The 12,927-nt window shown below is 37.8% G+C and overlaps 1 protein-coding gene across 2 annotated transcripts in view; it reads left to right on the forward strand.

Moving 5' to 3' along the window:
* Positions 1–8,083, forward strand: part of DHX36 (DEAH-box helicase 36) — a 44,551-nt gene extending 36,468 nt beyond the window's left edge. For both annotated transcript variants that reach the window (XM_070406946.1, XM_070406947.1), the window contains 3 exons: positions 2,655–2,775; positions 3,834–3,986; positions 4,346–8,083. In XM_070406946.1, coding sequence (XP_070263047.1) covers positions 2,655–2,775; positions 3,834–3,986; positions 4,346–4,531 — 460 coding nt within the window. In that variant the 3' untranslated portion in view covers positions 4,532–8,083. The remainder of the gene's footprint in view (positions 1–2,654; positions 2,776–3,833; positions 3,987–4,345) is intronic.
* The last annotated feature ends 4,844 nt before the right edge of the window (positions 8,084–12,927 follow it).

Consider the following 12,927-nt stretch of genomic DNA (forward strand, 5'->3'; position numbering starts at 1 on the left):
TATTACACTTTTATTATATAAGACATGTACAAGTAGAATTAGCCTCAGTTGTAGTTGGACAGAATGAGAGAACTTGGCATATTTTTGCCTAAGAAATGAGCTAGTGAGGAAAAAGAGAGACTGAAAGTCAAATGGCTAGTGGTATGTGAATTGCCACCCCTTTTTTTTTTTTAAGGGTGCTCTAAATTAGAATTATATATCAACAGTCATTAAAATACACCCTGGCGCAGTGAATTCATAAGTGAATATTTTAATTTGAGGCATATGTCCTAAGGAAGTAATTGCAGATTCTTTTTAAAGCTATATTTTAAACAACATAGAAGTCTAGTAACAAATGAGAAAGTTATCCTATATAATAAAAGGCTAATATGCAAATTGACCAAACAGCAGAATGACTGGTAACTATGACATGCACTGACCACCAGGGGGCAGATGCTCAACTCAGGAGCTGCCCCTGGTGGTCAGTGGGCTCCCTCGGCCAAAAGCCGGGCTCACTGACTGCGAGAGGGACCTCCCCCTCAAACACCCCCCCCCCCTCCCCCCCCGCACCGAGTGCATGAATCTCGTGCCCCGGGCCTCTAGTGATTTTATGATACCATATTATATAACTTTTCTGATAGGTGGGCATGTAAAATAGACATTGTAACATATAGAATATCGGAACTGATATTAACACGTTAAGTGCCATGTCAGTCACTGGTGCTGCCAGCATATCGGTGAAATCGGATATCGAGGGCTAAACGGAAAGGAAGACAAAACAGGCTTGGCCCTTAACATGTTAAATGAAAAAGCTGTGTAACTCTATGATTATAAACATAAAAAATATAGACCTTAAAAATAAAGCATAGTCTATGTTCTAGGTTGTTGGTTCTCAACTGAGTTTGATTTTTGCCTCTTGGGTCATTTGAGAGTGTCTGGAGACATTTGTGATGGTTACAACTGCTGTGATACTATTGGCAGCTAATAGATAGAGGCCAGGGTGCTCTGTGAGGACAGCCCTCCACTGCAAAGAACTCAGTATGTCAAAAATGCTGATTCTCAGAAACCCTATTCTCAGGTATAAGATTATGCATAATATGAATTTTAATCGTGGCTGGATTATTCACATTTTAAGTGATCCAAGGACTTTTTGACATTAGTACTTTGTCAAATTTTTCTTAAAAGGTAGTTTAACAGATTATTTTAAGTACAAACATTTTATATATCCCTCTGCCATCCTGGGAAGGTGCTATTGGGGGAGGGGTAGGTCTCTTTGGACTGGTACTTCGTTTTGATCTAGACCAGGAGTCAGCAATTTTTGGCCCACTGGCCAAAAGCTTGTTTGTGTACATTTTTATTGGAAAACAGCCACACCGGGTTGTTTACCTGTTGTCCGTGTCTGCTCTGCTGCTACACTAGCAGAGCTGAGTAGTTGTGGCCAAGATCATAGGGCCCACAAAGCCTGAACTGAAATATTTTCTCTCTGGTCCCATATGGAAAAAGTGCCAGACTCTGCTGCTGCAGCAATGTAGGGTTTCAGGATGGCACTGGTTAAATGGACTGTGCAGTGAGGAAAATAATTTCTGAATCTATTCTGAATGATGCCTCATCACCATGGTTTTGACAGAAGTATATGAATTCCTAGAAACACAGAAAAGATACTCATTTCACTTATATGTGAAATGTAAAGAACAAAATAAATGAGCAAACACAATTGAAATAGACCCATAGACATAGAGCAGACTGGACTGGTGGATGTCAGAGGAAAGGAATTTAGGGGGACTGAGAGAAAGAGGTGAAGAGATTAAGAAGTACAAATTCGTTAGCTATAGACCAGCCACAGGGATGTAAAGGAAAGCATAGGAAATATAGTCAATAATGTGATAAATGTATGGTGCCAGGTGGTTACTGGAAACACTATATAAAGTATATGATTGTCTAACCACTGAGTTGTACACATCTAATATAGGTAATTACCGTTGACTATTTATAAATAAGTCATCAAACAGCTCCTTGATGAATAATATTAATTAAAAACTCACACAAATTGAGGTAAAATTTTTATGACTATCAAAGAAAAGACCCCTAGGAATGAAGAGAGTGAACTAGAGTTGTGTCAGAGTACATTTATTCCAAGTATTCCTGTTTTGAAAATGGGAGTTTAGAATAGGTTTTTAAAAGACAGTTGTAGCTAAAACTCCTTTTAACCATTCTTAATTTTTTATTTTATATTCACCTGGGTGTATAACCTGTGAAATTTTTAAATTATCATTTCACAAAGTTATTCTGTAGATTAAAGGCTTTAGTATCAAAATTGACAGTATTATGTATAGACCATTCCCTTGTGTGAATCGCTTTGAAGTATTTCAGCTGTTTATTTCATTCTTTGTTCTTCAGTGGAATAGTAGAAACATAATTAAGGAATATTTTGACACCTTTTTAATGTGTTGAGTAATTATACCTTGAAGAGGATTTGATGTGTGATTTATAGAGTTTTCACATTTAGCTGATATTTTTCCATGTTTTATTAAAAAATATATTTCCTCGAATATAAATTTGTAAACTTACATCGCAAAAATAAATTGAACTTACCTGTGGCGCTTTTTTAGATTCTGGAATTGGTTTGGAATCTCTAGGATTTTTTTTTAACAAACTCCATTTTAACTTTCTTAAAGGGTGAAAGTTTACACAAAAACTGATGGACTAGTTTCTATTCATCCTAAATCCGTTAATGTGGAGCAAACAGAGTTTCATTACAATTGGCTTATCTATCACCTGAAGATGAGAACCAGTAGTGTAAGTAAATAAAAATAATCATGGATCTTAATGTCAGTGTTGTTGTTTTCTTGTCATTGTATGATTTTCATAAGTATAAACAAAATTTGTTCTTTAAAAATTTTTTTAAGACATGAATTATAACTTTCTTAAGCAAATAAACTATACTTTTAATGTGAACATATGTCATGATCCATTTTTGTATTTTAATTTTTGGAAATGCTGGTATTTCTTGGTATAGAGGAGTTTACATTGTACAAAGAATTTTGTTGGCATATCAGTATACCTTACTAGAAATTTGTGCACTTGGGGGGGCAGGGTGGGGGCCGCCTCAGCCCAGCCTGTGCCCTCTCGCAGTCTGGGACCCCTCAGGGGATGTCCATCTGCTGGCTTAGGCCTGCTTCCCGGGGGATCAGGCCTAAGCTGGCAGTCAGACATCCTTCTGACAGTCCGGGAGCCCTCGGGGGATGTCCACTTGCCAGCGGGGAGCAGGCCTAAGCTGCAGTCGGACATCCTTAGCGCTGCTGAGGAGGCGGGAGAGGCTCCCGCCATCACCACTGTGCTGGCAGCCATCAGCCTGGCTTGTGGCTGAGCAGAGCTCCCCCTGTGGGAGCGCACTGACCACCACGGAGCAGCTCCTGCATTGAGCGTCTGCCCCCTGGTGGTCAGTGTGTGTCATAGTGACCAGTCATTCCCAGTCGTTCTGCTGTTAGGGTCAATTTGCATATTACCCTTTTATTATATAGGGTAAGTACTTGTCAGAATGTTAAGTGGGATTCTGTTTATAAAGTTATAAAAATACTTTCAGCTGTCTTAGTGTTTTGGTTTTGTCCCTCAGAAAATATTTTAAGAATAATGATATTCTTTGAATTGAAATAAAAATATAAAACTATGTTTTCTGAGTTAAGAATGACTTGTTTAAAATTATTCTTCATAACTAGTCTCTCTAATTACACGAATAGGATAATACCTATTTTAAAAGGATCAATACAATAGCAAATTGATACTGATAATAATTGGATTACTGTGGCAGTAATTCAGACTCTTTAATGTTCTAATTTGCTTTAATTTCCTTATAGATATACTTGTATGACTGCACAGAAGTTTCCCCATACTGTCTCCTGTTCTTTGGAGGTGATATTTCCATCCAGAAAGATAATGATCAGGAAACTATTGCTGTAGATGAATGGATTGTCTTTCAGTCTCCAGCAAGAATTGCCCATTTGGTTAAGGTGACTGGCTTTATGTGATTGTCTTTGAATATACTTGCCAGTTAAAATGTTGTCTTGTGGTTTTGTTCAGGGTGTTATATGTTTTGTGAACATTTCTTGATATATTTCAGCAAGACAAATAGTGTTGAGAAATTGATTCATTGTTTTTTGAGGTAGTTACTGACCAACCATTGTAAATGTCTAAGTGAGATGGAAGCTTAAATTTTCAAATTTTACTGAACTTCAGTTGCTTACTAAATTATTTCAGTCTTTTGTATAACAGCTTCTGAAGTTCCTGTCTCAGCTAGTCACTTTTATTTATTACATTGTTTTATTGTACATCTGCCTTTGTTGAACTTGTGTAATTTTTCCAACCTTAGGAATTAAGAAAGGAACTAGATACCCTTCTGCAAGAGAAGATCGAAAGCCCCCATCCTGTCGATTGGAAGGACACTAAATCCAGAGACTGTGCAGTGCTCTCAGCCATTACAGACTTGATCAAAACACAGGAAAAAGCAATTCCCAGGAACTTGCCGCCACGACTCCAGGATGGAGGTTGCAGCTGACACCTTTTCTGTGTGGTCGGAAAAGCCAATTTGATAGCCATCTTCCATCATAGTTTAATGTTTGGCTAAATGCCAAACCCTGGGACATGGATAATTTTCATGTGTCAGGTAGAACCTTCAGTAGATAGTAAAGACTTACTGTGCATGAGTTCGCAATGTTGTCTGTAGCTATTATAAATATACCATAAAAACAATGTGTTCTCTGATCATATACTCTGTGTGGTCATACACTTTGGGATTATTCCTCTTATAAATAGTGTTGTACCACTTGAGAAAGTCCTTCGTTCTGTTATGAAAAAAATAATTTTTCTGCCCATAATGGCTGAGTATAGAACTGGTAAAAATAGAATGCTTACCCAAAAGGCAGTGTCAAGTAGGAATTTGAACACAGCCACAGTTTTTAAATGAAACTTCTATCAGAAGTTCATTTGTTCTAATAAAACCCAGTATTTAATAAAATGTACAATGTGTAAATCTCTGCTACCCTTTTGGCTTGGTTTCTACCTCTCCACCTCTCCCTTGGTTTATTTGATTTTTTAAAAATGGTTTTAGAATATATTCATTCCTCTTTTACATCACCTTGTGCAGCATAAGGTAGCAATTGAGAGCATGGGTCTGGAGTCTAACTCCTAAGTTAAAATTTCAGCTCTGTCACTTCGCTTCTGTTTCCTGTCTGTAAAATACAGGTAGCGGTGTGAGGTTTGAATATGTTAATGCACATAAAGTACATAGACTGGTGTCTGGCCTGTAGAGTATGCTCACTAAATCTTAGGTATTATTTGTCCCTGAAATATATTTTTATCATAGTCCATTATATTATACTTTTTTTCATACTCTGAGTGCTAGTTTACCCTCTCAGCCAGTGGACATTAGTGTGCCATGTACTGTGTGTTTATAGCCCTGTCCAGTTGTGAGAAATACTGTTATTATCCAACAGCCATCCTGTCCCTCCCTCTTACTTGCTTGTTCAAGCATTCCCCCTCTGTGCAGCCTTGTGCCCGAGGATGTTGGACCCCTTCATGGTCTTATTCCCCTTTTAAGTAACTGATAAGGCATGACTACGTGAACCTGCCCTGGCCAGTGAAAACAGATCTGCCAGGGGCGTGGGAGAAAGATTTCCCCCACTAACAGACTTGGCGCAGGAAGTTCTGCTCTCCTCCTTGTCTGGATGAGAACGGCGACAGTCATTTTATGGTCACAAGGTTGGCTCCCTGGGACAGGAGTGAAAATCATCAGTCCCTGATAACGCTAGGGAGCCGCTGAATTATCCAAACAGCCTTCCCTACTCACAGATGCAAAAAATCTGTCACTGAAACACAAACTATTCATCACCAAGCATTAGCTGAGGGTTGTTTTTACCATTTATTTTGTGATCTAATAGTTTGACCCATATGTCTGATAAAAGGTATGTAAGTGGTGGTACTGGACATACTGCAGAAGAAACATCAAGAACCTCTAAAAGCCACAGATCTTACTGTGCCTTCCAGTAAATACAAAGAACACAAAGGAAGAGTATCACGCCTGGGATTTCCTGATAATGCCATGATGATCTGTTAACAGCATTGGTTCAGGTACTGCCCCATTTCTGGGAATGGGTATCCACCTACCATTGCCTTCCAAGGTTTGGAATGTCCTGTGTGTCCTAAGTCCATTCTCTTGCCTAGTCTCCCAAAAGTGACCTGTCTCTCACTGTTCTTATATTGAGTCATGTCACAATATTGTAGCACCTTAGTTTTGCCCCTAAACTCAAGTTGACCATTAGGTTCTGTTCTAAAGAATGACTTCTTGCTCTTACTATACACAGTTGGCCACAATGGTCTTGACAGAAAGCATTTTTTTAAATCTGTAAAACAAGATTACTAGTTAGTTGGTTTCCATGTTTGCGAACCAATATTTGGTCTCCATATAAATTGAAAAAAATGTTCCTGAAGAATTGTTTTAATAGATGAGCTACTCGAAGAAATTAAGCAGTTACCACCCCCAATTTATGTCTTCTCTACAGCTGGTCAGGATGGAAATTTTAATTGAGGTGCTATTTTTGCTCTCTTTCTTTTGTTTACAAAATAGGGTGTTAATGAATTGAAAATGTATTCCAGGTCTGGGAACTATTTACTTGGTAGTTTTAAAGAATAAGACATTAAATTAAGACGAAAATGTATTTGCCTCACTGTTCTAAGTGATACTGAGGATAACTCTTGAACAAATAACCCTGAAACAGAAACTTACAAAAAATCAAAGTGTAAGCCAATCACCAAATAGTCATTAAAAATGTCTTTTAAAAGTTGGGTCCATGTGACACCTTCCTAATTCATTAACTAGGACAAAAGCTCTAGATACCAGCGGTTTTCAACCATCTCATGGCACACATAAACTATTAAAATTATGTGGCACACCAGAAAGTATATTTTTTTTGCCGATCCGACAAAAAAAGGGCATGATTTTGATTTATTCACACCAGACAGCTATTGTGTTGGCTGTTGTCATTTTGACAGTCTTAAGGGAAAAGAAGTCAGTGCCCCTAACTAAATCATCAGGTAATGCATGCTTTTAAAATTCTTGCTGCATATTGATTGATAATTGCTGATTTATACAGATAATTACTAATAATTTCAACTGCATTTTTAGAACAAAGTCCACCCTAATTTACAAATGCCTTTAGAAGGAATTTAATGCCCTCTCACCCAAAGTAAATGGCAATTTTCCTTCCACTTTTTAGCTCTGGTTTGTGTATATTTATTTTTAAGTAATTGTGATTATGTAGTAGAATCATTTTATAATTGTTTTTAAACGGCATTTTTATTCTGATTTTAAAGCAATATATATCATTGTAGACTTTAGAAATTTAACAAGGATTTTACCCATTTTGATATATTTACATCTTTTTTAAGCTTTAAGGTATCATTTTATATATAATAAAATTAGCCAATTTAAGTGTATAAATCTGTGGATTTTGTCAAATATATGAAGTCATGTATTTGCTACCACCAGAAGCTTGATATAAAACATTCCCATCACCTAAAAATTTCCTTTGTTGCCCTGTCTGGGTGGCTCAGCTGGTAGCATCATCCCATACACCGAAGATGGCAGGTTCCATTCCTGGTAAGGGTGCATGCAGGAGACAGCAGATTGATGTTTCTCTCTTACATCGATGTTTCTCTCTTCCTTCCTCTCTCTATCCAAGATCAATTTAAAAAAACATATCCTTGGGTGAGGATTTTTTTTTAAAATATTTCCCTTATTCTCCTTTATCAATCTCCTGACCCCCACTTTCCATAGGCAACCATTGGTCTGCTTTGGTCACTAATGTTTTACCTTTTCTAGAATTTCAAATAAATGGAATTATATATAGTCTTTTGTGTCTGGCTTCTTTCCCTAAACAATGGTTTAGAGATATTTATGTTGCATGTATCAGTAGTTAGCTTATTTTTTATTGTTTAATAGTTTGCATTGTATGATTATACCAGTTTGTTTATAAACTCACTTGTTGATGGACCTTTGTGTTTTTTGTTTTTTTCTGTTATAAATAAAGCTGCTATGAATATGTGTATGCAAGTCTGTGTGTGGGTATGTTTTTATTTTTCTTCAGTAAATGCCTGATTAAGATTACTGTGTCATATGGTGTGTTTAAAGGAAACTGCAAACCGATTTCCAAAGTGGGTGTACCATTTTACACACCCACCAGCAACGTGTGGTGGTCCCAGTGTCTCAAATCCTTGCCAGGTACTGGTATTTTTAGTTGCAATTTGTTGTTGCTTTGGTTATCTTAGCATTTAGTGGATGTGGAACCATAGCTCATTGTGGTTTATTTTGTATTTCTTATAATGGTCAGTGATGAGCATATTTCACGTGCTTATTTGCTGTCTTCCTTTGTGTTTTGATTTTCCCCTCATGCTAAGTAATTGGGGCTTTAGGGATATGTCTGACTAGGGAGGAGGATTGTTGATGAATTTGAGAGATGCAGAAGATTATTAAAATTCATTGACACTGAAAATGGCAAAATGTGCCACTCTTCGTTTGGTTGGTATGATGCAAAGAGGTCAGCCAGTGTTAGGTGCCAGAAGAGAATAGCATGAGTGTCAGGTAACGGATGTCAAGTGGTTGCATAGCAACTGGGAGGTAAAGAATAGGGCCTTAGACAAAGCATTTCTTGATGTGGGTAAAGAAAACCTGGGAGCTAAGGAAGATGGCTGAGGTGGAACTTTGCAGAGTCCCATCAGTCCTGCTGAGTGAGCTAGGGGAGCTGTTTTAAATTGTAATTACCTTTTTCCTAGTTCCTAATTTTGATTTCTGTCTTATGGCCCACTGTGAATGTTCAAGTAATTTTTTTTTTCCCAGAAGACAATGATATTTCTGAGTCCTTGCAGAATATATGATGTTACCTTCACACAATCAAGGCAATTTGGGGAATAAAACTTCATGTTAGCAAAGCTTTCATTTGATGAAATAGTGATTCCTTGGTGATTTCTCTTTTTCTAGGCCTTTTAGGTATTTTAATGCTTCCATTCACCCCATTCTCTTTCTTAAAATATATTTTTATTGATTTCAGAGAGAGGAAGGGAGAGGGAGCAATGGAAACATCAATGACAAGCCAAAATTATTGACTGGCTGCCTCCCGCACACCCCCTTCTGGAGATTGAGTCCACAACCCCGGCATGTGCCCCTGACCAGAATCGAACCTGGGACCCTTCAGTCGGCAGGCTAATGCTCTATCCCTTGAGCCAAACCAGCTAGGGCCACCCCATTCTCTTTTAACAGCTATTTCTCTTGTTAAATTACTCGTTCTTTTTCATTGTTACTGGAAACCTGATTTGAAGGCAAAGAAACATTTTTGTAGGTTCTGGAATAAGAATAGAAATGAATGCCAACACCACAAGTCTTGGGTGAAATATGTTCTACCCTCCTAACTTGATAAATATACATTCATAATGAAAAAGCAAGAAATGGCATATAAAACCATGTTTTTTTCTACAACTGGTCAGCAAAATATCGAAGATGATTTTTAGGTCTAGTTTGAGAGTTTTCCCAACTATTTCAACTTTTTCCAAATATTTTTACATAAACTGATATAGCCATGGTTTTGCTTTGGTTTTTCTCCTTGGTGGATTGCATTGATTGATTTTCAAATATTGAACCAGTCCTACATTCCTAGAATAAACCCCACTTGGGTTGCAATGTGTAATATTTTAAGATTTTTGCTGCTCTGTTCATGAGGGATACCAGTTCATAGTTTCTGGAAGAGATTGTATTGAATTGGTGATAATTATTTAAATGTTTGGAAGACTTCAGTGAAACCATGTACACCTGGATATTTCTTTTTCAAAAGTTTTAAAATTAAGAGTTCAATTTATTAATTTTTAAGAATTCAATGTATTTAGTTACAGGACTAGACTTTTGGCAGTTTGTGGTTTTCAATGAGTTGGCCCATTTTTATTTAAGTTGTTAAATTGTCAAGTGGTTTAAATATCCAAGCTTTGGTCATTATGGATGAAACTGCTATAAGCATTTGTGTGCAGATTTTTGTGTGGACATAGTTTTAAACTTGAGTAGATACCAAGGATTGTGATTGCTGCATATGGTTTAGTTCCGTAAGAAACTGCCAGACTTGTTCCAGTGGCCTTTGCACTCCCACCAGCAGTGAATGCGAGTTCCTGTTGTTTCACCTTCTCAGCAGTATTTGATATTGTCAAGGTTATGAATTTTAGCCATTCTAATCGGTGCATCATGATAATCTCATTTTCAATATGCATCTTCTTAATGTATGATCTTAAGCATCTTTTCAGCTGCTTATTTGCCATAGATATATCTGTGGGAGCTTTCCAGATCTTTGCCCATTTTTAAAATGGGTTGTTTTCTAATTGTTGAGTTTTAAGAGTTCTTGATATGTTTTACATGCCGATCCTTTATCAGATGTTTTGCTAGTTTCCCTCATACTCTGGATTGTCTTTTTCTTGTCTTTTAATAAAGTTCAACTTAACCAAGTTTTTCTTTCATTGATCATGCTTTTAGTGTGGTATTTAAAAAGTCATCTCCAAACCCAAGATCACCTCAATTTCCCCCTATATTTTCTTCTAAGAGTTTTATTGTTTTTCACTTATTCCAAATAAATGAATATTTCTTAATTTTACTTTTGTTATTGATGTCTAACCTAATTATGTTATCAGAGGATTCACTCTGTCCTAACTTCAATCCTTCAATTGAGTTTTAAAATTTGGTAAAACTTGTTTTACCACTCAGGAAATGTAACTATTCTGTGTGCCCGAAAAAAAAATGTATATGCTGAAATTGCTGCAGAGTCCTATTATGCCTATTATTTTATAGTCATTCATATCTACTTGATTTTTATCTACTTCTGCACTGTTACATCTTTTTCTTCCTGTCAAGTGAGAAAGGTATGTTAAAGTCTCATGCTATGATTTTAGATTTCTTCTATTTCTGCCAATTCTTGCTTTATATATATTGACATCATGTGATTGGGATAATATATATTTAGAATTGTTATCTCCTTCCAGTTAAATGGAACTTTCATCATTATGTAGACTCACTATCCCTAGAAATACCTTTTATCTTAAAGATGATTTGATCTAGTATTGACATAGCTATATGCAGTGGATTTTGTGGTGTTCTGCCCAGATGGATTTATTCCTTTAGCTGCTGGAAGTGCTATCAAGATGACAGCCTTCACCCTCTGCAGGAATTGTAGGGAGTCCTCTCACCCAGGGCCACTTCCTCTTTCTGGGGACAGTTTACACCATATGGGTGGTCAAAACAGGGTCATAAAGGTGCAGTCCTTGCTAAGTGCCCTCTCCCCTCTCCTCTGGAGTCCAATTATATATCCTTGCATCCCACATGTCTCTTCTCTCCATGCTTCCATGTAGGTTCCTTAGCCTCTCTTCCAGTTCACCAATCTCTTTTAACAATCTAATCCTATGTAAAAACCCAGTTCCACAATTTCTAGCTGTTTTTCCTTTGTCACTTTTTCTTTTTTTAATTTTGCTTTATTGCTTAAAGTATTACAAAGAGTATTACATGTCTCCTCCCCCCCCCCCCTTTGACCTTCCCCCGGCCTCCCCTACCCCCCCCCCCAGTGTCGTGTCCATTGATTATGCTTATATGCATGCATACAAGTCCTTCGGTTGATCTCTTCTTGAAGTTGTTAGGTCTGTATTGCATTTTAAAGTTTGGCTTTATCTCCATGAGCATAGCTATTACAATTATTTTATTGTCTCCAATGATTTGAGTATCTAGAATCCCGATGAGTGTCAGTTTTTTCTGTATCACGATGCTGGGTCTCAGATTTACTTTTTCTGAACCTTTCATTTGCAAATTTGTTTTTGGAAATACTTGAGAAATAAGATGATGCTAGCTTCCTCTAGAGTAGGTTTTGTTTCCTTCTGTCAGGATCTTAGTACAGTGGGGCTTTGACTTAGGAGTGTCCCGACTAACGAGTTTTTTGAGATACCAGCTGTCTCTCCTCCAATTTTTTGCATTGAGTTGATAGAGTAATTTGAGTTAACGAGCTCCTTAACGAGCTCGGTCTCAGAACGAATTAAACTCGTAAGTCAAGGCCCCACTGTATTCTAGAAGCCCAAAGAGGGAGGCTGCAGGTCCTCAAGATTCATATTCTCACTCCGGAGTAAGCCCTTTGAAGACCCAATCTACAACATGGGAGATTATGGCAGGCACTATGGCCAGCGTCGTTTAGCACTGCCAAGTCCACCAAGTAACTCCACCTTTCTGTTGCTTTCCAAAGTCCAGCGAACAGAGCAGTAATTTGGAATGGAGGATGGAGCAGATGGGGAGGCAGCCCCAGAGATGGTACTCCTCTCTCTTTTCCTTCCCTAGCTTGTGTGGAAATCTAACAAAGGTTCCTTTGATTGGTGTATCCTAGCACATGGCTTTATTTTAGCTACACGGAATACTGGGAAACTAAGCATTTTAAGGATTTATAACGGGTGTTGGAGACAGAAATCTAAGATGACTCCTGATCTCTGCTTCCTTGGTGTTGTGTCTGATTACGTTGCACTGAATGGCAAAGGACTTTTGCAGGTTTAATTAAGATGCCAAACTAGTTACTTTTGAGTTAGACGTAAGGGAGATCGTCCTGTGGGTCTAATAGAATTACAGTTCTTTAAAAGCAGAATTTTTTCCCCTGCTGGTAGCATATTGTGTATGGAGTCAGAGGGATCCCAAGTGTGAGGATTCAACATGCCACTGCTGCCTTAAGGATGGAAGAAGCCACCTGGCAAGGAATATGAACAGCCAGGGGAAGCTGTGAGCATTCTCTCCCTCACCCTGCACTGGCAGCCAGCACGGAAACAGGGGTCTCAGGCGGCTGTTACAAGGAAGTGAAGGTGTGAATGACAGGTATGAGCTTGAAAGAAGACACCTTAGCTCCT

Source organism: Myotis yumanensis, unplaced genomic scaffold (genome assembly GCF_028538775.1).
Source record: "Myotis yumanensis isolate MYYU_CA2020_CCGP unplaced genomic scaffold, mMyoYum1.0.hap1 SCAF_2, whole genome shotgun sequence".
NCBI classification, from domain to species: Eukaryota; Metazoa; Chordata; class Mammalia; order Chiroptera; family Vespertilionidae; genus Myotis; species Myotis yumanensis.